Genomic DNA, 27,892 nt, shown 5'->3' with positions numbered 1-27,892 from the left:
TTTCAAGACATCCTACAGCGCTTTACAGACAATGAAGTGCAGTCACTGTTGTAATGTAGGAAACACGGCATGCAATTTGTCCATAGCAACACAAACGGCAATGAAATAAATGACCAGATCTGTTTTTGGTGATTCAAGGGATAAATACTGAGAACTTCTCTCTTGTCCAAAAAATGCTGTGGGATCTTTCACATCCACTTGATGGGGCAGACAGAGCCTTTGTAAACATCTCTAAGACGGCACCTCTGACCATGCAGCGCACTCTACTGCATTAAAGTTTCGGCCTAGATTATGCACTCTATTCTCTGGCGTAGGACTTGAACCTATAATCTTCTGACTCTGGCAAGATTGCTACCACTGAGTCATCTACTGCCTTTTTCTTCCTCACCTTTCCTAGTAGCATGGTTTCGCCTGAAGATCTTAGCTGTGAACAACCTGGGTGACTTGGATATACCAATTCAAATATCTCAACCTGATTGCTTTGAGAATTCTGAAGTTATCACACTTGAATCTTGCATGGATCAGCATTATGAAGACTATGTATGGGTAGTTTAACCATCTGTGCTGTCTAGTGTTCTGGCCAAATACAGAAAGCAATTTGAACCAGTCAAAAGGAAATGAGTGACCAGCAAACTTCTCATTGTCTCCCTTCCTTCTGACACAAGGCTTTTGGTTCAGCTCAGTCTGGTTTTTGAGTCCGCTCAGTCTGGAGTGCCAGGGTTAGATATCTCCTGGCTGGAGAAGAACTTGGCGTGGAAGGGCAGGATCCAGTTGTCTTAGAACTAGGAATGGGGTTCTGCTGAAAGTTTTGAGTTGAATTAAAAAGCAGAACCTCAAAGGTAACCTCGATTATTAACTGAGCCAAGTGCAAATTGGCACAGGGATAAGCAGATTAGAAGGTTAAATGTGGCTGAGTGGTGTGGGAGGCAGGGATTTTGCTTCATGGGGCACTGGCACAGTACTGGGGAAAGAGGGAGCTGTTCTGTTGGGAAGGGAAAGAGTAACAAAGGTACAAGGGCATCAGTGACTAAAGGCGACCTCAGGAATTAATAACGCAGATAGAAATGACTAGATTTGATCTAATAGCTATTATGGATAATGCAAAGTGACCAAGGTTGTGAACTATATTCCAGGACACTTAACTTTTAGAAGAGATGGGCAAAATGGAAAAGAAGGGGTAACCCTGATGAAGGATGAGATAAAGACAGGAGAGAAAGGATCCTGGCTCTGAAAATCAAGTAGCATCTGTTTGGGTGGAACTAAAATAGCAAGGGGAAGAAAACATTGATGGGAGTTGTTTAAGCCCCCAAAATAGTAGTTATAATGTAGGGCAGAGTATAAATTAGAGGCACATGTAACAAAGGTAATACAGTAACCATGGGGGACTTTAATCTACATAGACTGGGCAAACCAAATTTGCAGTAATAGTGTGGAGGATGAATTTATGGAATTCTAGATTGATATGTTGAGGAACCTACTGGGGAACAGGCTATTTAGATCTAGTATTGTGCAATGAGGTGGTTAATGTAGTAAAAGGGAACTTGGGGAAGAGTGACCATAATATGAGAATTTGAGTTTGAAAATGATTGATAAATCTGAATCTTGAGTCTTAAATCTAAAAGAAAATTACATGAGTATAAGGGGTGAGTTGGCTAAGATAGATTGGGAAACTACAGTACAAGGTATGACAGTAGACCAAGAGCAGCAAGTATGAGGATTGTGAAGATTTTAGAATTCAGCAAAGGAGGACCAAGAAATTGACACACAAAATAGAATGTGAGTAAACCAGTGAGATATAGTCTGTAAAAGCTTCTATAGGTATACTTTTTTAAAAAAGGAAATATTAACAAAAGTAAATGGGTTCCTTACAGGCTGAGAAATTATAGGAAATGAGAAATTAAACACATGCTTTGTATCTGTCTTTGGAAGAAGATGCCAAAAAAACTCTTGGTGGACAACCAAGGGTCTAGCAAGAATGAGGAACTGAAATTAATAGTTTAAAAAAAAATAGTACTGGAGAAATTAATGGGGCTGAAATCCCCTGGACTTGATGACCTACATCCTAGGGTTTTGAGGTGGCTATAGAGATAGTGGCTGAATTGGTTGTTTACCAAAATGCCATAGAATCTGGAACTGTTCCTGTAGATTGGAAGGTAGCAAATGTAACCCTACTATTTAATAGTGGGGGGGGGGGGGGGGGGGGAAGGAGAGAGAAAATGGGGGAACTGCAGACCAGTTAGCCTGACATCAGTAGTTGGGAAAATGCTAGAATCCATTAAGGATGTACCTAGAGTATTGTCCTGTTTTGGTCTCAATTAAGGAAGGATAGACTTGCCATAGAAGGAGTGCAGCAAAGATTCACCTGATTTCTGGGATGGGGAAATTATCCTATAAGAAATTGAGCAGACTAGGCTTATATTCTCTCACGTTCAGAAGAATGAGGTGATCTAATTGAAAAAGACAAAATTCTTACTGGGCTTGACTGGGTAGATGCAGGCAGAATGTTCCCCTGGTAGGAGAGTCTAGAACCAGGGGTCACAGTCTCAGAATAAGGCATTGGCCATTTAGGATTGATGAGAAATTTCTTCAGAGGATGATGTATCTTTGAAATTCTCCACCCCAGAAGGCTGTGGAGGCTTAGTCATTGTATATATTCAAGACCTAGATCGATAGATCTTTGGATATGGGGATAGTGCAGGGAAGTGGAATTGAAGTAGATCAGCCATGATCTCATTGAATGGCGGAGCAGGCTCGAGGGGTTGAATGGTCTACTCCTCCTAATTCTTGTGTTGTGCAAATTTGTCGCACTGCGGGGACACCATGTTTTTGGCCATCTTGTTTTTGATCGGAGTTCACACCAACAGTAACCTCTCTTTAGCAGTGTTAACTCCTTGCTCTGGACTTGTAGCTCATAACTGGAAGATAATGGGCCCAAGTTTCCACACGATAAAAAAACGGGCGCCCCTCTGAGCTGGGCACCTGTTTTTCGTGCCTAAAACGGCGCCGGAAAAAAAACCTTGCGATTCTGGAGCGTTCTGCAGCTCCTTGTCTGTTTGGTGTGGCGCCCAGGGGGACGGAGCCTACAATTGCGCCGATTTTGTAAGTGGGAGGGGGCGGGTACTATTTAAAAAAATTTTCCTGCCGGCAACGCTGCGCGTGCGCATTGGAGCGTTCGAGCACGCGCAGTGTGATGGAAACATTGGCACTTGGCTATTTTTGTAGTTCTTTGTAGCTGTTTAGTTTTTGAACATTTTTTAATAAAAGCACATTGCCATCAGCACTGGAGGCTGCAGGAAGCCTCAAAGTTGAGGCAGCTGTTTCCTGACGACCTCCCCCTTTTGCCGTCGGGAAATGGATCCTTAATTTCCCTCCCACCCACCGTCTGGAATGGCTTCTCTTCCCCCCCCCCCCCCCCCCCCCCCCCCGGCTGTGTTCAGTCGGTCGGGCCTGCACTCCCCCTCCCCCGCTCACCTGCCTGGAACGGCTCTCTCTTCTCCTCTTTCTCGCCCCCCCCTTGCGTTCGGTTGCTCGCCCGCCGTCTGGAACGGCTCTTCTCCCCCCCCCCCCCCGCGTTCGGTCCCTCCCCGCCGTCTGGAACGGCTTCCCCCCCCCCCGCCGCGTTCGGGAACGGCTGCAGCATTCTCCCTGGCTGAAGCACTTTCTCACAGATAGGAAGATGGTTTATTTAATCTTTTATTTGCTTAAATTTTTATTCCGGTTGGATTTATTTGTAGAAGTATAAATAAGGATTTATTGTAGAATTTAATGACTTCCCTCCCCCCCCCCCCCCCCCCCCACCTTGTTCTGGACACCTGATTTTTTAATGTGTAGAACAGGTTTTTTCAGTTCTACAAAAATCTTCACTTGCTCCATTCTAAGTTAGTTTGGAGTACGTTTTCACTGGAAACTTTCAAATCTGGTATCAGTGGCTGGACACGCCCCCTTTGAAGAAAAAATTCTGTTCCAAAGTGGAACTGTTCTACCTGACTAGAACTGCAGAAAAAAAAATGTGGAGAATTGCAATTTCTAAGATAGTCCGTTCTCCACCAGTTGCTCCTAAAAAATCAGGTGTAAATCATGTGGAAACTTGGGGCCCAATGGCCCTGGAGCACTTTGCCTTTTCCATTTTAATATAATTGATCAGAAATTGGAAGTGTGCATGTCTTTGGTGCCTTTGCTCCTAGCAATAAGTTGAGATTAATGTACTTACAATGACTTGCTGCCAAAACTCAAATTTCCTTTTCCCAGTTTTTGAATAGGCAGTATGTGAACAAAACTGACTATGCTGCAAAACAGCTGGAAAAACCAAGGAACTGGGAAGCAGAGTATGTTGGCGGCAAGCAAGAGGAGATTCCCAAAAAATGGGACACTGAGTACATTGACAGAAAACGGGACAAGGAGCCCCCCAAGAAGTGGGATACAGAGTATGTCAATAGGAAGCAGGAGGAGCCACCCAAAAAGTGGGATATGCAGTACTCTGATGTACAGGAGATGAAAAGGTGGGAACCGGAATCTGCTGTGCCAAAGGAATCTGCTGTGCCAAAGGAATCTGTTGAACCAAAGAGAATCCTGCCTGAGCCCAAAGAGGTGAGAAGACTGGCTGGCTTTGGTGGCCTAGAGATGCCTGCGTGGCATGACTAACCGCCCTCTCTCTTTCTCTATTTAGAAACGGGATCGTGTATCAAAACCTGAACCTGAAGCGAAGCAAGTGGGTAAAATGGTTTTTGCTTTGAAGGACAAACCATGATGGTGGTGGTTAGTGGCACTTGTTCATGGAGATGGCACACTAACATTTCTAACTTGGGTGCTGGGTGTGGGAGAAGCTTTGCAACACAAATGACCAAAGGAGGGTGCAGCATTTTGAAGGAGTGTCTGCCATTCTAAATTGGTTGCCTGCAGGCCTGGTTTAGAATGATGCTATAATCAATTAAGTAGGTTTTGATCTCCATATTTACACTTGAGCAAACTTTAGATTTTTAGTACTCTCAGTAATGGATCATTTGGTACTTCATTTAAAAGATGATGATTTCGAGCACAATTAAATCAGTCCCTACCTTTTTAAGGTTGTGGGTGGAGGAAATGCAATGTCATGTCCCAGAAAACATCTGTGTTAAATTGGGTGGCATGCTCTGATTCCCAATGCGTCTGTTTTTTTTCTCTTCTTTTTTTTCCCCCCCCCCTCCCAACCCCAAATTTAAAATGGATGTTGTCCTACATATTACCAGTAAGGTGATGTATTGGACAGGAGGGAAAACTTTTAGCATGAGTGAAGCAGTTGAAGTGGCAAAACTGTCTCCCACTGCCCTTTCAGTGTGACTTGCTTTCGTCAGTACTGGCTATCATCAATTCACGATGCTAGTTTTTAGACTGACACGTATGCATTTAGTGTTGATTATCCAGCAGTCAGCAAATCAGTTCGGCCAAAGGCTAGGATGGGGCCTGGAGAGTTGAGAAACTCAGTAGCTATTGGCAACACAAGGTTCTGGATGACCTCCTTATGTGCTGTACTTACTTGGGCAAGTTCACCTTGCTTCTAGAAACACTAGAAGACAAAGTACTCTACCTACAGACAAGGTGCTGGGGTCCATGTTGGATTCAAGCCTTCATTTCTAGTATGTTTGGTTTGATGAGCAGGATAATTATGCTGTTTGTGTATCCAGGGTGCATTTTCTGATCTAGTACACCTGGTGGGAATAAGTGACTGAGTAACTAGTGGGAGATCAAAATGGGACCAGCTGTGACAAAACTATTGAGGAAAAACTTGTAACTATATCGTAACTGGGAAAGTAGAATTGTCAAACTTATGGCAAATGTACAATAATGTCCAATTCTTGTCTTGAAGTCACTTCTATATTTAAAACAAAATTGCCACACATGCTGATGAACCAATGATCAGGTTGTCAAACTTTCCAGTTTTACTAATTGGAACTTGAGTTGATCTAAAGCATTAGTTACTTCAAATCCTGTTTGGTACAGATGTCCTGGCAATTTGAGGATTAAAATACACTAGCTGCATGATTGTCCTTGTCTGGCAAATACTGGTTAATTGTAGCATTGGCAGTCATTTGCTCCAAGATGCTGTGCCTGCTTTCTCAAGCAGCAGATGTCCCAAGTGTGAATTTTATGCAGAACTGATCTGGCATGACTGTTAAATCTTTAGGTGTCAAAGGTGGTGCAGCAGGCTGCTGCAGAATTTTGCTCCACCTCGTCACTGCCAAAGGATCCAGAACTCAGGAGGCAAAAGCTTCAAGACCTGATGTCCCAGATACAAGGGACGTGTCATTTCATTCAGGTATGTTGTTTTGCACATTATAAATTCCTGTCCCAGTGTTCTGTGATTTTCAAGTCTCCGGTTGGATTTTCCTTTCATATGTTACTACTTTGTAACTGAGGATTGATTAGGATGGTGTGGTTGTTGTATATGGGCTTTCAAAAGGCATTTGATAAATTAAAGCCCATGGGATTAAAGAGGCAGCATGGGGGGGAAATTGGCAAAGGGACAGAATGCAGAGAGTAGTGAATGTTTTTTAAGACTAGAAGGAAATGTACAGTCTTTCCTTTCTCTCCCCTTTCCCAGGGTGGGTAGAGCTGCAGAACACAAGGGCAGAAAACATTAGTGGGAGTTGTGTACAGACCACCAAGCAGTAGTAGGGAGGTTGGGGATGGCATCAAATGGGAAATTAGGGATGTGTGCAATAAGGGTACAGCAGTTATCATGGGTGACTTTAATCTACATATAGATTGGGCTAACCAAACTGGTAGCAACACTATGGAGGAAGATTTCCTGGAGTGTATAAGGATGGTTTTCTTGACAAATATGCCAAAACCAACTAGAGAGCAGGCCATCCTAGATTGGGTCTTGTGTAATGAGGATTAATTAGCAATCTGGTTGTGCAAGGCCCCTTGGGGAAGAGTGACCATAATTCTTCATTAAGATGGAGTGACAGTTAATTCAGAGATTAGGGTCCTGAACTTAAAGAATGAGATGTGAATTGACAGTATGAGATGTGAATTGGCAAGAATAGACTTGAGAATGATACTTGAAGGGTTGATGGTGGATAGGCAATGGCAGACATTTAAAGTTCACATGGATGAACTACAACAATTGTACATCCTGGTGTGGTGTAAGAGTAAAGGGAAGGTGGCTCAACCGTGGCTAACAAGGGAAATTAGGGAAAGTGTTAAATCCAAGAAAGAGGTATATAAACTGGCTGAAATTTAGAATTGGCAGAGGAGGACGCAGGGTTTAATTAGGAGGGGGAAAAATAGATTGAGTAAGCTTGCAGGGAACATAAAAACTGACTGCAGAAGCCTCTATAGATATGTGAAGAGAAAGATTAGTGAAGACTAATGTAGGTCCCTTGCAGTCAGAATTGGGTGAATTCATAATGGGGAACAAGGAAATGGCAGACCAATTGACCAAATACTTTGCTTCTGTCTTCACTAAGGAAGACGAGAGTAACCTCCCAAAAATACTAGGACCGAGGGCCTCAAAAGGTGAACTGAGGGAAATCCTTAGCCAGGAAATGGTGGTGGGGAAATTGAAGGGACTGAAGGCTGATAAATCCCCAGGGCCTGATACTCTGGGATACAGACTACTTAAGTGGCCCCAGAAATAGTGGATGCATTGGTGATCATTTTCCAACATTCTATAGACTATGGTTCCGTTCCTATGGACTGGAGGGTAGCTAATGTAACCCCACTTTTAAAGGAGAGAGAAAACTGGGAATTATAGACTGGTTAGCCTGATGGTAGTAGGGAAAATGTTGGAATCAATTATTAAAGATGTAATGGTGCATTTGGAAAACAGTGACATGATTGGTCCAAGTCAGCATGGATTTATGAAGGGGAAATCATGCATGACACCTAGAATTTTGAGGATGTATAGTAGTGGATAAGGGAGAACCAGTGGATGTGGTGTATTTGGACTTTCAATAAAGCTTTTGACAAGGTCCCATGAGATTAGTGTGCAAAATTAAGACACATGGTATTGGGGGTAATGTATTGACATGGATAGAGAACTGGTTGGCAGACAGGAAGCAGAGTGGGATTAAACAGATCCTTCTCCGATTGGCAGGCAGTGACTAGTTGGGTACCACAGGGTTCAGTGCTGGGACCCCAGCTATTTACAATATACATTAATTTAGACTAAGGAATTGAATGTAATATCAAGTTTACAGATGACACTAAGCTGGGTGGCTGTGCAAGCTGCAAGGAGGCTGCAGGAGGACTTTGGACAGGTTAGGTGAATGGGCAAATGCAGCATAATGTGGATCAGTGTGAGGTTATCCACTTTGGTGGCAAAAACAGGAAGGCAGATTATTATCTGAATGGTGACCGATTAGTAAAAGGGGAGGTGCAACAAGACCTGGGTGTCATGGTACATTGAAGGTAGGCATGCAGGTGGTAAAGGTGGCAAATGGCATGCTGGCCTTCATGGAGGGGATTTGAGTATAGGAGCAGGGAGGTCTTGTTGCAGTTGTACAGGGCCTTGGTGAGACCACACCTTGAGAATTGTGTGCTGTTTTGGTCTCCTAATCTGAGGAAGGACATTCTTGCTATTGAGGGAGTGCAGCAAAGGTTCACCAGACTGATTCCTGAGATGGCAGGACTGACTTATGAAGAAAGATTAGATTGACTAGGCTTATGTTCACTGGAATTTAGAAGAATGAGGGGATCTCCTAGAAACAACATATAAAATTCTGACAGGATTGGACAGGTTAGATGCAGGAAGAATGTTCCCGATGTTGGAAGTCCAGAACCAGGGTCACAATCTAAGGATAAGTGGTAAGCCATTTAGGACCGAGATGAGGAGAAACTTCTTCACTCAGAATTGTGAACCTGTGGAATTCTCTACCAGAGTTGTTGAAGCCAGTTCGTTAGATATATTCAAAAGGGAGTTAGATGTGGCCCTTATGGCTAAAGGGGTATGGAGAAAAAGCAGGAATGGGGTACTGAAGTTGCATGATATTGAATGGTGCTGCAGGTTCGAAGGGCCAAATGGCCACACTTTCTATGTTTCTAAGGGTTTGTAGTAGGATCACTGGACTATTGCTCTTTGTATATTAACCTGGACAGGGCATAATGCAGATGACGAAACATGGAAATGTAATAAACAGAGGCTAGTAACAGACTTCAGAAGGACATAAACTGGTGAAATGGGTAGACACATGGCAGATGAAATTTAATGCAGTGAAGTGCAAAGTGATGCATTTTGGCTGGAAGAATGAGGAGAGGGAACACAAACTAAATGGTACAATTTGAAAGGGGATGCAAGAAGATACCTGGGGGTATGTGTATGCAAATCATTGGAGGTGGCAGAACAAGTTAAGGTGGTTGAAGCATATGGGATCTTTGGCTTAATTAATAGACATCTATTCAAAAGCAAGTTATGCATGCTAAACCTTTATAAAACACTGGTTAGGACTTGGCTGGAGTATTGTGTTCAATTCTGGGAACCACACATTATCAAGTCCTTGCAGCAGGTGCAGGAGACTTGCTAGAATACTGGTACCAGGGATGAGGGACTTTAGTTATGTGGAGAAGTTGTTCTCCAGAACAAAGGGTTAAGAGGAGATTTGATAGAGATGTTCTAAATCATGAAGGGTTTTGATAGAGTAAACAAACTTTAGTGGCAGAAGGGCTGGTATCCAGAAGACACATTTTAATGTGATAAAAGAACTAGAGACAACTTTTTAAGTGAGTTGTTTGCATCTGGAATGCACTGCCTGAGAGGATGGTGGTTGAAAATTCAAAAGGGAATTGGATAAATACTGGAAGGGAAATAATTACAGGGCTATGGGACAAGGGCAGAGGATTGAGACTAATTGAAGTACTAGGACATTCTTTCTCTTTTTCTCCCCCCCCCCCCCCCCCCCAACCAAGTCTGTATGGGGACAATGGGCTGAATGACCACCTTCTGTGCTGTATCCTTCTACATTCATCAAGGTTTCACTTGTGGTTTGGTCTCTTGTCTCTGGCACTGCCTTCAATGGTCAATCCATTGTTCTACCAGTTTTCCTCTTGTTTGTCTAGTTGTTCTCTTGTTTGCTGCAAAATAACAGTTGCTTGCTTTCTATTTATTAAAAAAAACTTTTAAAGCCCCAGCCAATAAGATTAATCTTTGTTCCCCTGTCTATCCATAATGGCCCTGGAATCATTCTGACCAAGTCATTCTGTCTTGAGTGACCAGAAATAGTCCTTTTTTGAGATGGATGACCAAAACTTGTGTCTATTCTTGCATTCTAAGACTTGATTTTCCTTTACTTGTTCACTTGGTAGTGTAAGTAGATTTCAGTAGCTCAAATACAGAAGTATTGTCAGTAGGTGAGCTCTTGTAACTATTTGAAAACTGAAATTGAGGAACAATTTTTTAAATTAAACTCTAGGATTCTATGTTGGATTCTGAGGCTCCCTCACAAAGTGCTGTCCGATCACAGAAGGCTGCCATATTATCGTTCAATAATGCAGGTATGAGGCTTTTTCTTTCTCTCCCTCCTTCTGAAGGGCCACTGCTAAACTGCAAGGTAATTGGCATACACCAATTCTGATCTGAAGCTGCACTCCTATGTGGTTAAATCTTGAGCTGGGTTTTAAGACCAGTTACAAGAGCTTTGGAGTAAGGCATCCTGTTTATAAAAAAAAATTAAATAACTTGAAGACTTAACACTCTTTCTACTTGGCTTGTGCTAAAAGCAGTAGATTTCTGGCATCAAGAAATTGTGCATTTGCAAAAGATGTAAATTCAAGAGTTTGGAAAAAGCAGAAGGATTGTATTTGAGCACTGGCATTGTCTGCTGTTTTACTGAGTGTCCATAAGCTGCTCAGCATACAATCTAGTAGCCTCCCATGTTTTTATGAATCTTTGAGCCTGTCTGTTTTGTGTAGGAACAGCACAATTTCTTGGAACAAAATGCCACTGCTGCTTTCAGGTTGGTGGATGCAGTTTAATTGGTGTTCAAATCAATTATGTGGGTCTGGTTTTCTGCCCTCTTGACCTGATCAGACAAATCAACCTCAGTCTGTATTACCAAGGTATAATTGGGAGGCTGGCTTCTGATATTAAACCATAAACAGGAAGAAAAGTTGACTGGTTCCTACTCCTGCATCTCCATTAATTGCTGCTTGCCACAAGGTGCATAGCTAGAGATGAGGACGAGATGATGAATTTGCTGACTTGAGCTTTGGCTGCTGATTCCCATGTGACTGGGGTGATACTGTGGGATGTGGGTTTTGTACTTGTGCTGTAGTCAATACTTGGTATATGGGATTGTTTGTTCAGAATACTTGGAGCCCAAGTACAACTGTATGGCTCTTTGCAGAAAGATCAGATACTTGATGTGCAAGTAGCTTGGTGTAAATCCAGTCTTTACTCATGGGTTCCAATGGCCTATTTGTAATATTTTGTTTAAAACTCAATGGGTTAACCCTTCCCTATTTCCAACTCCATCCACCCCCACTTCCTGAACTCTCCATTTCCCTGACTGGCCTCTTGTGGATATCCCTTCACCCCACCATTGGTGGCTGTATCTTTTGCCACCATGGCTGCATGCTTTAGAATTCTCCTCTCCATTGCGCTCTCTTTTTAGAACCACCTTAAAACACCCCATTTTGACTAAGCTTTTGGTCACCCCCTTCTATTTCCTTCTGATTGGAATCCATTTTTTCCCCATGCATTACATTTCCTCACCACTCCTTTTTTAAACCTGCCTCTGACCAAGCCTAATATCTTGTGGCTGTCAAATTTTGTTAACGTTCCTGTGAAGCACCTTTTTTTACAATATTAAAGGTATTGTATTCCAAAGATACTATTTTGAAGTTCATCTTTGTAGCATGATGGTAAGGCTGACTGATAGGAAATGGGTCAGGATAACTTTTCTCATCTAAAATGTGCATTTTGTACTGTCTTTTGAAACTGAACAGTAGTACTCTTATTCTTGACCTTGAGCACTCTGAAGGAAAATGCATTGGATTACAATGTAGTATTTCTGGACTTCACTAAAAATGGCCTCGTTTCCTTCAAAATGACATACTGATGCAACTCGAGGACTTGTTGCTTGTTGTGTACAATGAGGTTAAATTCTCAAACCTAATGGAGCATTGGGTATTGATGGTGAATTTTCATTCCTGCACTCCAAATATTTGAAGCAGGCTTCAAGCAGTCAAATTGTATTCCTTTTAGTCAGAATTGTAGCTCCAATAACTGCACAAGTCAGTGGTTACATTGTACTGCATTGCTTCTGTGCCCAGCATATAATGTTTTCAATGCTGGGGGGGAAAGAAATTGCATTACATCATGCCTTTCATGACCTCCATAACCAACGCTTTACAGCCAAGGAAGTACTTTTGAAGTGTAGTCTTTTCGAAAATGTCAGTCAATTTATGCACAGCAGGGCCCTATAAATAGCAGTCAGATAATTGGTTTTTAGTGGTGGTTGAGGGACACAAATGGGACCGGGCACGGAGAATCAAGTGCCATGGGATCCTTCACATCCACCCAAGGGCAGTCAGTTCATACAATTTAACGTCTCCTTTGAAAGTTGGTATCTGACAGTGCAGCACTTGCTCAGTACAGTGCCCCAGTCTAGTGTACAGATGAAATTTGGCATTGCTTTCCTCCCCTCCCCTTTGGCCCTTGGCTCATAAGAACATAAGAAATAAGAGGAGGGCATAAGGCCCTTTTGAGCCTGCTCCACCATTCAATAAGATCATGGCTGATCTTTGACCAACTCCACTTTCCTATCTGATCTCCATATCCTTTGATTACCCTAGAATCCAAAAATCTATCTCTTGGCCTTGCATATACTCTGACTCTGCATCCACAGCAGTCTGGGGCAGAAAATTCAATAGATTCACAACCCTCAATGAAGAAATTCATCATCTCCATCTTAAATGGCTGACCCCTTATCCTGAGACTGTACCCCCTAGTTTAGACATCCAGCCAGGGGAAATAACCTCTCAGCATCTACCCTGTCAATCCCCTTCAGAATCTTGTATGTTTTCAATTAGATCACATCTCATAACTAGAGTATAGGCCCATTCTACACACACATCATAGAACAAGCCTCTCATCCCAGGAATCAATCTAGTGAACCTTTTGTACTGTCTCCAAGGCAAGTGTATCCTTCTTTCGATAAGGAGACCAAAACAGTGCCCAGTACTCCAGGTGTGGTCTCTAAGATCTTGTACAATTGTAGCAAAACTTCTTTACTCTTGCACTCCAACCCCCTTGTAATAAATGACATTTGCCTTCCTTATTGCTTGCTGTACCTGCATGCTTGCTTTTGTGTTCCTTGCATGAGGACACCCAAGTCTCTCTGAACACTAACACTTTCTCACCATTTTTTCAAAAATTGTTTCTATTCTTCCTACCAATGACAAACCTCACATTTCCCTACATCATGCTCTATCTGCCACTTTGCCTATATCCATTTGCAGCTTCTTGTCCCACCTAGCTTTGTCATTAACAAACTTAAATACATTACACTCAGTCCCTTCATCTAGGTCACTAATGTAAAATTGTAAATAGCTGAGGCCTCAGCATTGATCCTCACAGCACCCCACCAGTTAGCCTACCAACCTGAAAAAGGCTTATTTATCCTTACTGTTTTCTGTTTTTAATCAATCCTCTAACCCTGCTACTGTTACCCCCAACCACATGAGCCCTTATCTTATGTAATAACCTTTTATGTGGCACCTTTTGGGAATCCAAATATACTATATTCACTGGTTCCCCTTTATCCACCCTGCTGGCTACATCCTCAAAACTCTAATAAATTTGTCAAACACTCTTTCCCTTTCATAAAACCATGTTGACGCTGCTGAATCATGTTATGATTTAAGTGCCCTGATGCCACTTCCTTAACAATGGGTTCCAATATTTTCCTGACAACTGATGTCGGGCTAACTGGCCTTGGGTCCCTGTTTTTTCTCCCTTTCTTGAATAGCAGTGTTACATTTGCTCACTATTAACAACTAAAATGGGCTTGCCATTTGTGTATTGCATAGCATTCCTGGTCTGTTGTCCTTTGTGCCAGTTTTAACAGGGGTTTTTCTTGATTTAGCTCCAAAAGAACAGAAGCAGCAAAACAAGACTGAAATGGTTCCATCCCCATTGAAGGTAAGAACTAACTTTACGCTTAGCTAGAAGTGTAAAAGGGGATTGAGAACTTGCATTAGAGGCTTCAGTGACACTTGTTCCAAATCTTTGCTGATTTAACTCTGAAGTGCATGCTACTGGTTATGGTACTCTGTACTGCTGCATTGGGGGTTGGAATTTTAGTTTGATGTCTATGGTGTTGGAAAGACTGGCTTTATACTGGCAAGATTTAGATTTAGTTGTGATTTTGTAGTGGAATAGCCTGACTCTGTTTAGGAAGAATAGCACTGAGAAGGTTAACTCTTCAGGAGAGTGTTAGTTTTAAACTTTGCATTAAATTGTTGCAACAAGCTCTCCAAGATGGCATATAGCAGTGGGTAATTGGGTGCACTGAACTCAACTGTGGTGTATGTAGCACACATCACTGACTCCATACTAGTGTTAATCTAACTACTGTGACCTTCGTCCTTTATTGTTCAGCTCCTGAGTGCGCCTCAGGTGTGGTGGTCAGCCTTTTATAGTGCCTGTTGCAGGTACTTCCAAGTTTCCCACCACAGCGCCCTCTGGTGTAGCATTGTGCTTGCATTACATTTAAGGTACCAGGACGATACACACCAATACATAACATCAACCATGCCATAAAAGTACTTGTATCCAATTTATATCTTTGGAGCAGCTATCAAAAGATTCTAATTTGGAAATGAACAGTATTAAATTGCATGAACTCTTGCTGGAGATGACTGACTGACTGACTTAAGATGAGATTTGACTTCACTGGAGACCCTCTACTTTATTGGGACTTTTGATCTACTGCCAACTTGGCACTTTGAAGGTGGCTGCAGTAGCAAACTCTTATTCAAAGGTTTGTGTGTAACCTGATTCCCCCTTTGTGCCTGTTGGCTGGATTCTCTGACCACAGCTAACAATTGGTAAATTGCTGTCAATCCAGACACTTACTCAAATTAGCTCAAGGCTGAGGTGCAATTTACCATTTGTAAGAAGCTGCAGGTTCTCAACTATAAACTCTAGCTCTGTGTAAGAGTGGAGGTGACTGATTTATAATTCAAAGTTGCTTCTGTTCAATGCACTGCCAATGATTGGTATTAGAATTGGACACTGTCTTCATGATGCCTGGTTTTTAAGATGAATCTATTATAAATCTGTCACATTAGCTTGTCATCTGGCTTAGTATCTTTCAATTTATAGAATTTAACAGCACCATTTCAATCTGGTAGTACCTGTGGAGTTACCCAGTGTCCCATTCTGCTACCCTTTGCCCATTTCCTTTTTCGAGAAAGGAAAACTTCAAATATTTGAAGATCCGTTGTGGATTTTGCTTCTGCCACTGACATAATTTAAAATTAAATTATAACCACAGGAAATTATTTTTCCCAACTTGTTTTAGCTGATCAAATAGCTCTGGTTGTCATCAATTCTCTTGTTTTGCAACCCCCCTCCAAGTCCCTTCCTGGTTGGAGCAGCTCTGGTATTTAGCAGTATTTGGGGAAATGGCTGAGCAGCCTTCCCCAATGACCACTTGTGCATATGACTAGACATCAAATTCTACAAACTCTAACCTGCAACGCGCTCTTGGCAAATAGTACATGTACCAAGGGAGCTGGGGTACCTCCAACAAAATAATTTAAAACTGTCAATTGTCCTGGTAAAAAGAAAATAGCAAATGTACAGCAGATACTTGCATGCTGAGTTCTTGTCTAGGGTGTGGGAAGTTGAGCTATAGCAGTCTCTGCAGTTCCCTTGCTACTATTGATCCAGACCAGAGTGTTGGCATCAGTTTTGGAGAAAATCATTTGGTGGACTTCTGAGAACTTTGTTTTCCCCACCCTCACCTACTTGCCTGAAAGGCCCACAGGAATAAATGTCTCCACTCTTTCTTTCACAGCCTGCTTCAGAATTGAGTGTCCTTTCCAATATTGGGGGTAGTTCAGGTTCTGATGACCAGTCTTCGTTATCTGGTTCTACAACTGATCTCTCAGGGCAAACGCCACAGGTAAGGTAACTTAACTGATCTTCCTGCACATCTTGCCGTTACAAATTCCTGACTGCTGTAGATATAGTCTCTGGTTGTGGCATTACTTGCTGCCAGAAACTGTCTGAATGCTAGTTTTATGGGACTGACTTGCTTTGCGTTGTATTTATAAGCACAATGACAAAATCCAGGGATGTAACAATACAATCCCCTTGTGATCTAGACCGGTATTAGTCTTGAACACATGTTTCTTTCCCACTTGGTAAGTTGAAGCTTGATGTAACATGACTTTCATTTTGGTATTGTCTCATTGCCTGAATTGCCTTCAGTACATTTTGCCTCCAAACCCCATGAAAAGCACCATGGCTGCCCTTCTATAGGAAGAATTCTATGCTTGGACTCCATCTGTATCATGATGACCTGGTGATTTCAAGGAAGGGATAAGATGGAAGGAAGCCACTTGGCACGCCAAGACCAATTTTATTGCTTTTTTTCCCGTTTCATGTCTGTCTCTGTCTCCTTTCCCCCCCCCCCCCAAAAAAAAAAATTGTTTAATGGTTTATACCTGAAAACCATTTGAGAATTTAGTAAAGTTCTTGCCTCCAGTTAATTTAATAAAGTGTTGATTGTTGTATAAACCTTGGGTGGGTTGTCATAAATGAAATGGTCCAAGCTGCTTGTGTCCTCCTGGCATTTGATCATGTATTGTTTCCTGATATTTCATGTATCTAAATATTTGAAGAACCTTTTTAAGGTTCTCATTGATGCAATGTTTAACTCTTAACTAACTGGGCATCTTTTGGAGTGAGATGGGAAGGAGGTTATTCTGGAGGCTGGTTTATTTGAAACATTGAGTGTAAGCGTGACTAAAATAGACTTTTTAAGGCTGATATATAGATTTTGGGGTTTAGGAGAATCTGGATATGGAGATCGGGTGGGAAAGTAGAGTTGAGGTCTATCATCCATGATATTGAATGGTGGAGCAGGCTTGAGGGGCTGTATGGCCTACTGCTATTATGTTCTATCTTAAATCCAGTAGCTGCTGTTCAATAGGCTTTTGGGTCTGTTGAGGCATTCCATCTTGGAACAGCATTTCCAAAATGGCACATGCTTTTGAACCCATTTTCACTTCTTCTCTCCTCCCTTCCTGCTGCCTCCTCCCTTCCTGCTGCCTTGCCCCCAGCCCATTGAAGCTAGGATGCTAAACCTGCACTTAATATTACAAATGTGGCTCCATTGCTGATTGGCACACAGTTCTGATCAGGATACGTGTTGCTCATCTGTACTGGCACTCCAGTGTGGTTCCTAATCACTTTTGTGCTAGAGACCAATATGTCTGCATAAGTTGCCCACAATAACTTTTGCATGTGTAACTCTGCTAAAGGGAGGAGGTAATGTCACTGACTGCTGTGCTGCTTTAGGATAGAAAAAAAATGTTGTAGTTTGCCTTTTGAAGCTAAAGTTTTAATATGGTAATTTGTCTCCAGGTGAGTAAGCTCAAGGTACAAAGCCACAAGTTTGGATCTGAAGTAGCTAAACTGGTTGACCAACAAAATGGTGATGGAAGACTGAAGTAGTTTAAAATGGCTAGTCTTGACTCTTGACTCCTTTCCTAGGTTTCAGCTGCACGCAATTCGGAAAGTGAAGCGTACGTTCCTCCACCGCAGTTGTACCAAACGAGTACACCTGTTACGGGTACACCCATTACTGAATCTCTAACTCCCAAGTCTCTTGAGACCAAACGGGTGAGTTCTTTTGTGGTTTGACTAGAAAAATGCTACAATAGTCCAGATTAGCTTCAGTTTGTATATAGTCTGAGCTCTGTCTGGCAAACCTTTGGTGCACTGAGCAAACTCTTCGAGCCACATATGACCATCAGGCATGTAGTCCAATTCGAGGAATAGTTTTTAATCACTTAGACATGTTTGAAAACTCAATTGGCTCCAATGATAAATGTTTGCAAGCTGGAAGTTAGTTGCAAGAAGGTAGCATCAAGTAAGCAGTGCTTGGTACTGGCTCCCCAACTAGTTTTTGAACAAGGTCATCTGAAGGTGTTGCAGTTGTAAAGAATTGGTGGTTTGGGATGAGTGGGCAATACATGAAGTCACAACCATTGTAGATAATGCCTAATTCTACTTAAAACTAGACTGCAAAAATGAGCAGAAATCTATATCTTTTGGATGGTACATGGTGTGCCAGTGGTGGAGGGAGTGAATGTTTAAGGTGGTGGATGGAGTGCCAGTCAAGTGGGCTGCTTTGTCTTGCATGATGTCCAAGCTTCTTGTGGTGGAGGGGCAGTCATCCAGGCAAGTGAAGAGTATTCTATCACACACCTGACTTTTACCTTGCTGATAGGCTTTGGGGAATTGGGTGAGTCACTCACCACAGAATATCAGCCTCTGACCTCTTGTAGCCATGGTATTTGTGGCTGTTTCAGTTAAGTTTCTGGTCAGTGGTGACCCTCTGGTTGATGGTGGGGGAATTTGACTCTTGTTATGGCATTGAATGTCATGGGGACGTGATTAGACTTTCTCTAATGGCACAAACATTACTTGCAATTTAGCCCAAGCCTGAATGTTAGCCAGATCTTGCTGCACGGACTGTTTCATGAGTATTTGCAAATAGAACTGAACACTGCAATCATCAGCAAACCCTCCCCACATCTGATCTTTTAATGGAGGGAAGGTCATTAAAGCAGCTGAAGATGACTGTGCTGAGGATACTACACTGAGGAACTCTTAGTGATATCCTGGGACTGTGATGATTGACCTCCAACCACTACAACCGTCTTCCTTTTGAGCTAGGTATAACTCCAGCCAGTGGGGAGTTTTCCACCTGATTCCCATTGACTTCAATTTTACTAGGGCTCCTTGATGTCCAGGGCAGTCACTCTATCTCTTTTTCTCTTTTTTTTTTTTCCCCCCCCCCCCCAAAAAAAAAACTAAAATTCAGCTCTTGGCTATGTTTGGACCAAGGCTGTAATGAGGTCTGGAGCTGAGTGGTCCTGGCAGAACCCAAGCTGAGCATCAGTGAGCAGGTTATTGGTGAATACCTACCACTTGGAAGGTGTCGTCGATAGTGCTATCAGTTTGCTGATGATTGAGAGTAGACTGATGGGGCAGTAATTGGCTGCATTGGATCTGTCTTTTTTTGTGGACAGAACATGACCTGGACAGTTTTCCCACATTGTCCATTTAGATGCTAGTGGTGTAGCTGTATTGGAACAGCTTGGCTAAATGCACAGTTAGTTCTGAAGTGCAAGCCTGATGACTGAGAATTTTGTAATGCAACAGAGGAGGACAAAGGGTTTAATTAGGAGGGGGGGAAAAAGTAGAGTATGAGGAAGCTTGCTGGGAACATAAAAACTGACTGCAAAAGTTCCTATAGATATGTAAAGAGAAAAAGATTATTGAAAACAAACTTGGGTCCCTTGCAGTCAGATTTGGGTGAATTTATAATGGGGAACAAAAATGGCAGACCAGTTAAACAAATACTTTGGTTCTGTCTCCTCCAAGGAAGACACTAATAACCTTCTGGAAATACTAGGGGACCGAGGGTCTAGTGAGAAGGAGGAACTGAAGGAAATCCTTAGGTGGGAAATTGTTAGGAAATTTGATGGGATTGAAAGTTGATAAATCCCCAGTGCCTCAGTCTGCATCCCAGAGTACTTAAGGAAGTAGCCCTAGAAATAGTGGATGCATTGGTGATCATTTTCCAACAATCTATCAACTCTGGATCCATTCCTAAGGACTGGAGGGTAGCTAATGTAACACTACTTTTTAAGAAAGGAGGGAGAGAAAACCGGTAATTATAGACCGGTTAGCCAGACATTGGTAGTGCGGGAAAATGTTGGAATCAATTATTAAAGATGAAATAGCAGCAAATTTGGAAAGCAGTAATGGGATCGGTCCAAGTTGGCATGGATTTATGAAAGGGGAATCTTGAATTTTTTGAGAATGTAACTGGTAGAGTGGACAAGGGAGAACCAGTGGATGTGGTGTATTTGGACTTTCAAAAGGCTTTTGACAAGGTCCCGCACAAGAGATTGGTGTGCAAAATTAAAGCACATGGTATAGGGGGTAATGTACTGATGTGGATAGAGAACTGGTTGGCAGACAGGAAGCAGTCGGGAAAAATGGGTCCTTTTCAGAATGGCAGGCAGTGACTAGTGGGGTGCCGCAGGGCTCTGTGCTGGGACCCCAGCTATTTACAATATACATTAATGATTTTAGATGAAGGAATTGTGTAATATCCAAGTTTGCAGATAACACTAAGCTGGGTGGCAGTGTGAGCTGTGAGGAGGATGCTAAGAGGTTGCAGGGTGACTTGGACCGGTTAGGTGAGTGGCAGATGCAGTATGTGGATAAATGTGAGGTAAAACAAAGGCAGAATATTATCTGAATGGTGGCAGATTAGGAAAAGGGGAGGTGCAACAAGACCTGGTATCAGTCATTGAAAGTTGGCATGCAGGTATAAGAACATAAGAATTAGGAACAGGAGTAGGCCATCTAACCCCTTGAGCCTGTTCTGCCATTCAATAAGATCACACTCCTCCCCTCCCGTCTCTCTCTCATTCTCATTCTCATTTTCTCTCTCTCTCTCTCTCTCTCTCTCTCTCTCTCTCTCTCTCTCTCTCTCTCTCTCTCTCTCTCTCTCTCACACTCTGCCTCTTTTCCACACACACACACACACACACCTCCCCCTCACTCACTCAATCCACCTCTCTCTCTCACACACACACACAATCTCTCTCTCTCTGGTTTTTCTGGAGAATCCTCAGCGTGTCTCTCTCCTCGATCATCTGCTGCTTCCATATAGCAGGTAGTGAAGGCAAATGGCATGTTGGCCTTCATAGCTAGGGGTTTTGAGTATAGGAGCAAGGAGGTCTTACTGCAGTTGTACAGGGCCTTGGTGAAGCCACACCTGGAATAGTGTTCAGTTTTGGTCTCCTAATCTGAGGAAGGCTGTTCTTGCTATTGAGGGAGTGCAGCGAAGGTTCACCAGACTGATTCCAGGGATGGCTGGACCAACTGGGCCTGTATTCACTGGAGTTTAGAAGGATGAGGGGTCTCATAGAAACATATAAAATTCTGACCGGACTGGACAAGTTAGATGCAGGAAGGATGTTCCTAATGTTGGGGAAGTCCAGAACCAGGGGACAGTCTTGGGATAAGGGGTAGGCCATTTAGGGCTGAGATGAGGAGAAACTTCACTCAGTCGTTAACCTGTGGAATTCCCTTCCGCAGAGTTGTTGATGCCAGTTCATTGGATATATTCCAGAGGGAGTTAGATATGGCCCTTATGGCTAAAGGGATCCAGGGGTATGGAGAGAAAGAAGGAAAGGGGTATTGAGGTGAATCATCAGCCATGATATTGAATGGCGGTGCAGGCTCGAAGGGCGGAATGGCCTACTCCTGCAACTATTTTCTATGTTTCTATGACAGTTGGGATGTTGTCAGGACCTGTAGGCTTTTCTGTATCTGGTGCACTCAGCCATTTCTTTATCATGTGGAGTGAATCGAATTGGCTGAAGACTGGATTCTGTGATGGGGACCTCTGTACACTAACCACACCTTGTGGCCATAATCTGACACTGCTCAATGTTGCACCATGTCTGGAATGGACAGGCTCAATGGACAATGTTTGCACCTGCATAACCAGCTGGAATTTAAAGGCCCCCAAACTGTTTTAAATGTTGCAAGGAATGGTAGTTTGATTTTAAATGTGGATTAAATTTAGCAACAGTAATGCATCGTGGTACAATGGAGATTAATTGATTATAGATGCATCTGAGGTATGAATTTTCTCATGACCAGGTCTCCAAGGTTGAAATATAAGAACTTGAGGTAATGCTGGATTGCAAATACAATGTGATCGGATGTATTTACTTGCATATTTGCTTATGAATGCCACATTTGGCATGCTCACTTATTTTTACTCTTTCCCCTTTTTCTTCCCCTGCCCAAAAATAAAAAAAGCCACATCTTAAACATTGCAGCGACAGTGACTTTAGGCATCAAGATCTGTAACTGATGGGAGCCCAGCATCTGTTGTAGGAAGCACTGCAGAGATGTAAATGAAATCCACATACATGCCATGCTTCATTTAGAGAGAGTAACAAACTATGTTCAAGCGAGTGAATTAGCATCTTGTATGTAGCAGATCCCATTTTAAATCTCAATGGTTGGCTGATGGAACTAATTGCAAATCTAGTTAAGGAAAGAATTGAGCTGATAACCAATTTCACTGATGACTGATGGGTAAAGACCATCTTGTCCAGCAAACCTGTCCCACACAATTGCAATACATTGTGTATCACAACTTGTACACTCTACCCATCTGAAACTATGTGGTGATCGGAGAGGCAAAAAAAAACCAGACCAATTTGGGGAAATGTTTTTTTGGAAATTCCTCTGACCTATCTCTGATTCTAGATCACTCTGACCTAGAATTCCCTGCAGTACCTGCCTTCTATTAGTGGTGATCTCTCCTGCAGTCAGAAACAAATCCAGCTTTCGCTTGAAGGAATTCAGTGAGTCTGCATTCACCACATGAAACAGCAGCTTGTTCCAGAGGTCGTCTATTCTCTGGGGAAAGAATCACATCCTGATGTCTGTCCTAGATCTAGCCCTATACAACTTAAATTTGTGACCCCTGGTCCTGTCTAACCTGTCAGTTGGAACACTGTCTATACCCTTATCTTTTAAACCTCAATCAGATCCCCCTCCCCACCCAAAAAAAAGTCTATGCTGCTCTAAGGTAGTCTCAACTCTTTCTGCCTATCTTGATAACTAAGATGCTTTAGACTTGGAATTAGTCCAGTGGCCCTCTTCTGCACCTTTCCAAAGCCTTGATCACCCACCATGTGGGGAAACAAAAACTGTTTCAAGTGTGGCCTGACGAAGGTCTTGTTCAAGGACAAACCAGTATGCCTCATCATGTACTCAATTGTCCTGTAGTTACACCCCAACACCCTATTTGCTCTAGCTGTTGCTGCATGGCATTGCTCATGTACCCTTAAGGATGTATGCACTAGAATGCCCAAATCCTTATCTCCACCATCATTAATGCCTTTCCCTGGAGGGTGTATGAATGTTGAGCATTTGCCCTGCCCATATGCATAACACATTTACCAGTCTTGAGCCCAATCTGCCTGAAGCAGATGAGTATCTTCTACAGTTCTTACACAAACTCAGATCTTGGTATCTGTTAGCGTTAGTGTTTTCTTAGAAGAATCACTCAACACTCAGGGTCGGTTCCAATGCTGAAGCAGCTTTTATTACGCTCAGCGGGAAGGAAAAACTCAGGACCGTATCCAGGTTTCTCTTCACAGAACAAAGAGTTACATGTACCTTTATATGTTTCACAACAGTTACAAAACAGTTTACTACAGTTACACAGCCCATCACGGCTGGACACAAGCCAATCAGAACGATTATAGATTACATATAGGTTCTTTAACCCAATAGAATTCTCCTACTATCCAGGGAACCATATGTTCGGTTATTGTCAGCTTGGGCTGATCGATGGCTTTATAGGTTCTCTCCCTAGTTCTTTCATCTGGGAGAAATAATTGGTATATAGCCTTGTTTACAGCAAATGGTTTCCCTCTTATCTTTCTTCCTGAAATAATTGGTTTCATGGCCTTGTTCACAGGAGATGGTTTCCTTCTTATCTCTGTCTTCCCAGGCATTCCTACAGTGGGCCTCACAGGGTTATTGCTCGGTCAGTGAACGTTCAACAGTTCAGTTTGACTACCTGATTTCCCATAATGCCTGGGCAGCCATTTTGTGTGTGTGTCCATTTAAGCTTATGTGAGTTTTAAATATCCAGCAGGTGCCTAATGCCTAAGTCTATATATATTTCTACTCTCTACAACAGTATCATTTGAAAATTGTGCCCTCAACCCCAAAATTGAGATCTATCATAAATATTATGGCCATGGAAATGTCTGACTGCAACTGATCAGGTGAAACGTGTTGGAAAGTAGAAAGGACTTTTCTTCTGTTTTGCAAGATCTTTGTTTACTGGGGTGACAACTTGCAATAGTTCAGGAAATATTTGGTCATCCCAGAATGGAAAGTGTATAGGTGAAAGGCAGGTGCTTGAGTCACATGGGCCTCAGTTTTGCATGATTAACTTGCATGTGATGTATTAGATATCCAGCCCATTTTGGCAGCATGCATGAGCTTTAACACCCAAATCTTGTCACGTGGGTCACGTTCTCTGAACGTGTGGATCATGGCCTCTGACCTGCAAGAGAACCGCTCTGCAGGTCCGGAGATAAGAGCTGGAGCAGCATACCATGTCACCCTCCAGTGCAGGCTGCTCCAAGTATGTGACAATTTTGAGATGGGCAACTGGGTGTCATCAAAACCCTGGTTGCTGTTTTTGGAGTGTGGGCAAGAGCATCAGCAGGGTCCAAGTACAGAGGAGTGGGAAGGTCAGGGCAGAGGAGCGGTGGGAGATCATGGCGGAGGTATGACAAATGAGGGTCCAGGGGCAACACTGGCCAGCCCCCACACTGATGTGTGCGCACTAGGTTTGTGCAGCAGAGCAGATCTCCAGTTGTCCTGGTTAACCCATGCCACTGGATAAAGGCCTAGCTCTGTGGCCTGTGGTTGCTGGTGTGCAATGCTCCCTACATGTTAAAAAAAAATGAATGCACAGGCATCTTCCACCCCTTCAGTTGGAGTTCAGGACTGGAACATCGGGTCTTTTATCTGTGAACTTGTGGAAGCAAGTCATCCTCGTTTGAGGGACTGCCTATGATGATGGGCACTCTGGAAGAAGTACATTATAGTTTCCTATTGGAACTTTGCCTAAATTAAGTGGGAAGAAGTTGGTTGCTAAGCTACAGGAGGAAATAAAGAAAATAACTAGCATTTGGAGAGAACCTACACATCATTTTGAAGTTCTAATTCTTGAGCTATTCATGATCAATTTGGAGCTGAAGATTATCTGGGAGGAGCTAATGTGGATTTCTCCCTTGTCGGACATGAAGTATAACTAGCATGCCTTGTGCACATTATGCCCATGAATGGTGGGTTATAATTGTGGCACATGTACTGATTTCATGTGAGCTCTTCAGTCCTTATGCTTAAGGGATTTCCTATTGCCAAGAGTTACATCCACTCTATTTCCATGAGCAAGATAGTTGAACAACTTGATGGAATTCCTTTCACCTTGCCAACATGCAACCCTGTAACTTTCACATGGACAGTTCAGTTTAAGTTGGATCACATCAGATTGCAACAACTGGGCTTACACATGGCTGTGTTTTGGATGACCTCACTCCAATTCTTGTGAATCTTGATTTGATTTGGTCTTCCATGTCCTTGCCATTGTACTAAATTAGTTTATACCCCTTTTTTGGGGAGAGGTTTGGTGTGGAGGGATGCTCTGCTGTGGAACATTTCCATTTTTTGGTACCACTGACAGTATATTTCCAGGTTGAGGTACTGCTTGGTAAGATGCAGAGCTAAACTCCTCTGCCCTGAACTTCAAAAGACTTGTGTTTGGACAACACTTGAGCAGTTTTGTGACTCCTGAATGACATTGCTGCTAAATTATGGGCGGTTTTCTGTTCTGGGTCTGAACTTTTTTAAAAAGTGTAGGCTTGGATAGTCCTGTTGATTCACATCGGACCTTTGCAGCCAGTAAAGAGTCTCATCCCCTAGATCTTGAACTTGGATGGAGGGTGGCTTGCTTAACTGTCTCATGCTGTTGTCCTTGCACTAGGATCTTTATCCCAATTAAGTGGTGGTGGTGTGAATTCCAGTTCACTGACTTCTGAAGGCATCACAATTGAGATGTCCTGTGCTCTAAATGTTGGTGGTACAGCCATCTGAATCCAAAGGACACTTTGCAGTGCACCTAGGGCCAAATGCTTCTACTGCAAGAATGAAATAGCTGTTGTGTTGGAGTCTCCAGTTTCTTCAAATTGACAAGACAGTTGTGCATTTCTATAGTGATGGGATGCCTTTATTTATACAGTGACCCTCTTTGAACAGAGCAAATATATCTGTTCTGGAATAGTGTTTCATGTGCATTTGATGTAAAGGTGGCAGAAAAGTGTTTGTGAGATTTGGGAGGAGGAAAGAGGTGGGGGGAGGTTATGGATTTGTGATCTTTTCACCAGAGGTAACAGTTTTATTGCCATGAACCTTTGTGCCTATGTCTTGCAAGTTGAGTTCTGGTTCTGACCATATTGTGGTTGGTGCTTGACTACCTGTGCACAGAGCAATTGCTGAATGTTGTCTAAAGTAGCAAGCCTAAGCCCCTCTGGAATCCAGCATCCCTTCCCATCCCACTGCTGTCTTTTTTTTTTTCTGTTTGCCTGAATTTGCTGTGACTGATCAAGAAGCTTTCATGGTACCTGTCTTTCTTGGGCAAGAGTTTTTTTGTTCAAGCCATGATGCAGATAGCTCCAGAAATCTTGAAGTTTCACTGACTCTCATCTCCCATGAAATACTTCTGCACTTGTCTGAATGTCTCCCACCCCTGATCTGTGCAGTAATTTTTTTTAAACCTGGCTCAGCATTCAATCTGCTGGCTGGTTGTCCTGCAGTCAGCAAAGGACTTGTTTCCAACACTGTTGACTGATGACTTGTCCTATTGAAAATGCTGACTTCTGGCAGTTGTGCTTAAGTGGCTGGATTTGAAACCAATGTATTGCTCCATTTGTTTGTCAAGTGACTTATTTTATTTTAACTGTCAATTCTACCAGGTGACTGCTCTGCCGAACGACCAGACTGCCTCAAGCACAGCAATAACTCCAGCCTCCCAAGGACGGGTACTCCAGACTTCAGTAAGCAATTCTCCAATTAGCATGAAGACCACACCCTTTCCGGCTGTGCAGACTGTGAGTGGCTGAGAACTAGTTTTAACTTGGACAAATTGCTGTCCTTTTTCTTGCTGTCCTTGCATAGACATTTTGGCACGTATTGCCCAATACCATTTTTGCTTGTCTGTTTCACTCGAGGTACCAATTGAAATAAATGAGTTTGCTGGAGGGAGTATTTTTAAAGTGACAGCAGTTTAGGGTGACTGTTCAGGAGATGCCCTGTCTGGTTGAGTTAGCACTGCCTGCTAGCTTGCCAGTGTGGAAAGCACATCTACAATGCTTGCACCTTCCAATGGACCAAGTGCTATTTTTGTTTTGCACCTTGTTTCTCTTGGAGTTACACAAGTAGGTTTCTAAAACTGCTTGCTGACCTGATGGTAGTCAACCTCCTGGTGGCCTTTGACAATTTTTTTGAATTCATTGTAATTAAACATTGAGTCTTCAATTGCGGTATAAGCGAATACTGCATGAGCTGGAGGAAAACTGGTTTTAAGGTTTTTTTGAGTTAGAGATAATGAGGCAAAGTAGTTTAATAAAGTAGGGTTGGTATCTGGTCAAATGGCACTTCTATGTCCTCGGCAGTAGGGGGAGCATTGTTCAATATTCTTTTAATCTTCAAGCAGAACTTTAGTTTATTCCCCTGAATTTATTTTATGGGGAGGGGGAGAGAAACAGATGCATTTACTGACTTGTTCTTTTGTGGGGAGGAAAAATGACCACATTTATTCTCCAGATTGCTATTTCTGTATGATCTGAAGTTGAGTTTAGTCTGTTTGTAACCTGTATTTATGACTGACTTTCATCTCTTTTCAGACCCAACTTGAAAATGCTTTTACTTGGTGTCTTTAACTTCTTAAACCATTCATTCTTTTGCTTTGAACTCTCCAATTCAGCAATGTAATTTCTCTAAAGTTAACTGTTTAAAAATAATATGCAATCTTAGTGTGGTCTTTGAGCT

At 42.6% G+C, this 27,892-nt stretch overlaps 1 protein-coding gene across 4 annotated transcripts in view; it reads left to right on the top strand.

The window, feature by feature from the left end:
- The window catches only part of caprin2 (caprin family member 2), a 119,592-nt gene that overhangs the window by 11,751 nt on the left and 79,949 nt on the right, over window positions 1–27,892 (top strand). For 3 of the 4 annotated variants that reach the window (XM_070900666.1, XM_070900665.1, XM_070900663.1), the window contains exons 8-14: window positions 4,249–4,587; window positions 6,161–6,292; window positions 10,389–10,470; window positions 14,064–14,119; window positions 16,002–16,109; window positions 17,705–17,833; window positions 26,818–26,952. In XM_070900666.1, coding sequence (XP_070756767.1) covers window positions 4,249–4,587; window positions 6,161–6,292; window positions 10,389–10,470; window positions 14,064–14,119; window positions 16,002–16,109; window positions 17,705–17,833; window positions 26,818–26,952 — 981 coding nt within the window. The remainder of the gene's footprint in view (window positions 1–4,248; window positions 4,588–6,160; window positions 6,293–10,388; window positions 10,471–14,063; window positions 14,120–16,001; window positions 16,110–17,704; window positions 17,834–26,817; window positions 26,953–27,892) is intronic. The other variant, XM_070900664.1, reaches the window with a different exon arrangement.

This window comes from Pristiophorus japonicus, chromosome 15 (genome assembly GCF_044704955.1).
Source record: "Pristiophorus japonicus isolate sPriJap1 chromosome 15, sPriJap1.hap1, whole genome shotgun sequence".
NCBI lineage: Eukaryota > Metazoa > Chordata > Chondrichthyes > Pristiophoridae > Pristiophorus > Pristiophorus japonicus.
Note: the sequence above shows the minus strand (reverse complement) of the source record. Positions and strands in the feature narration are given on the sequence as shown.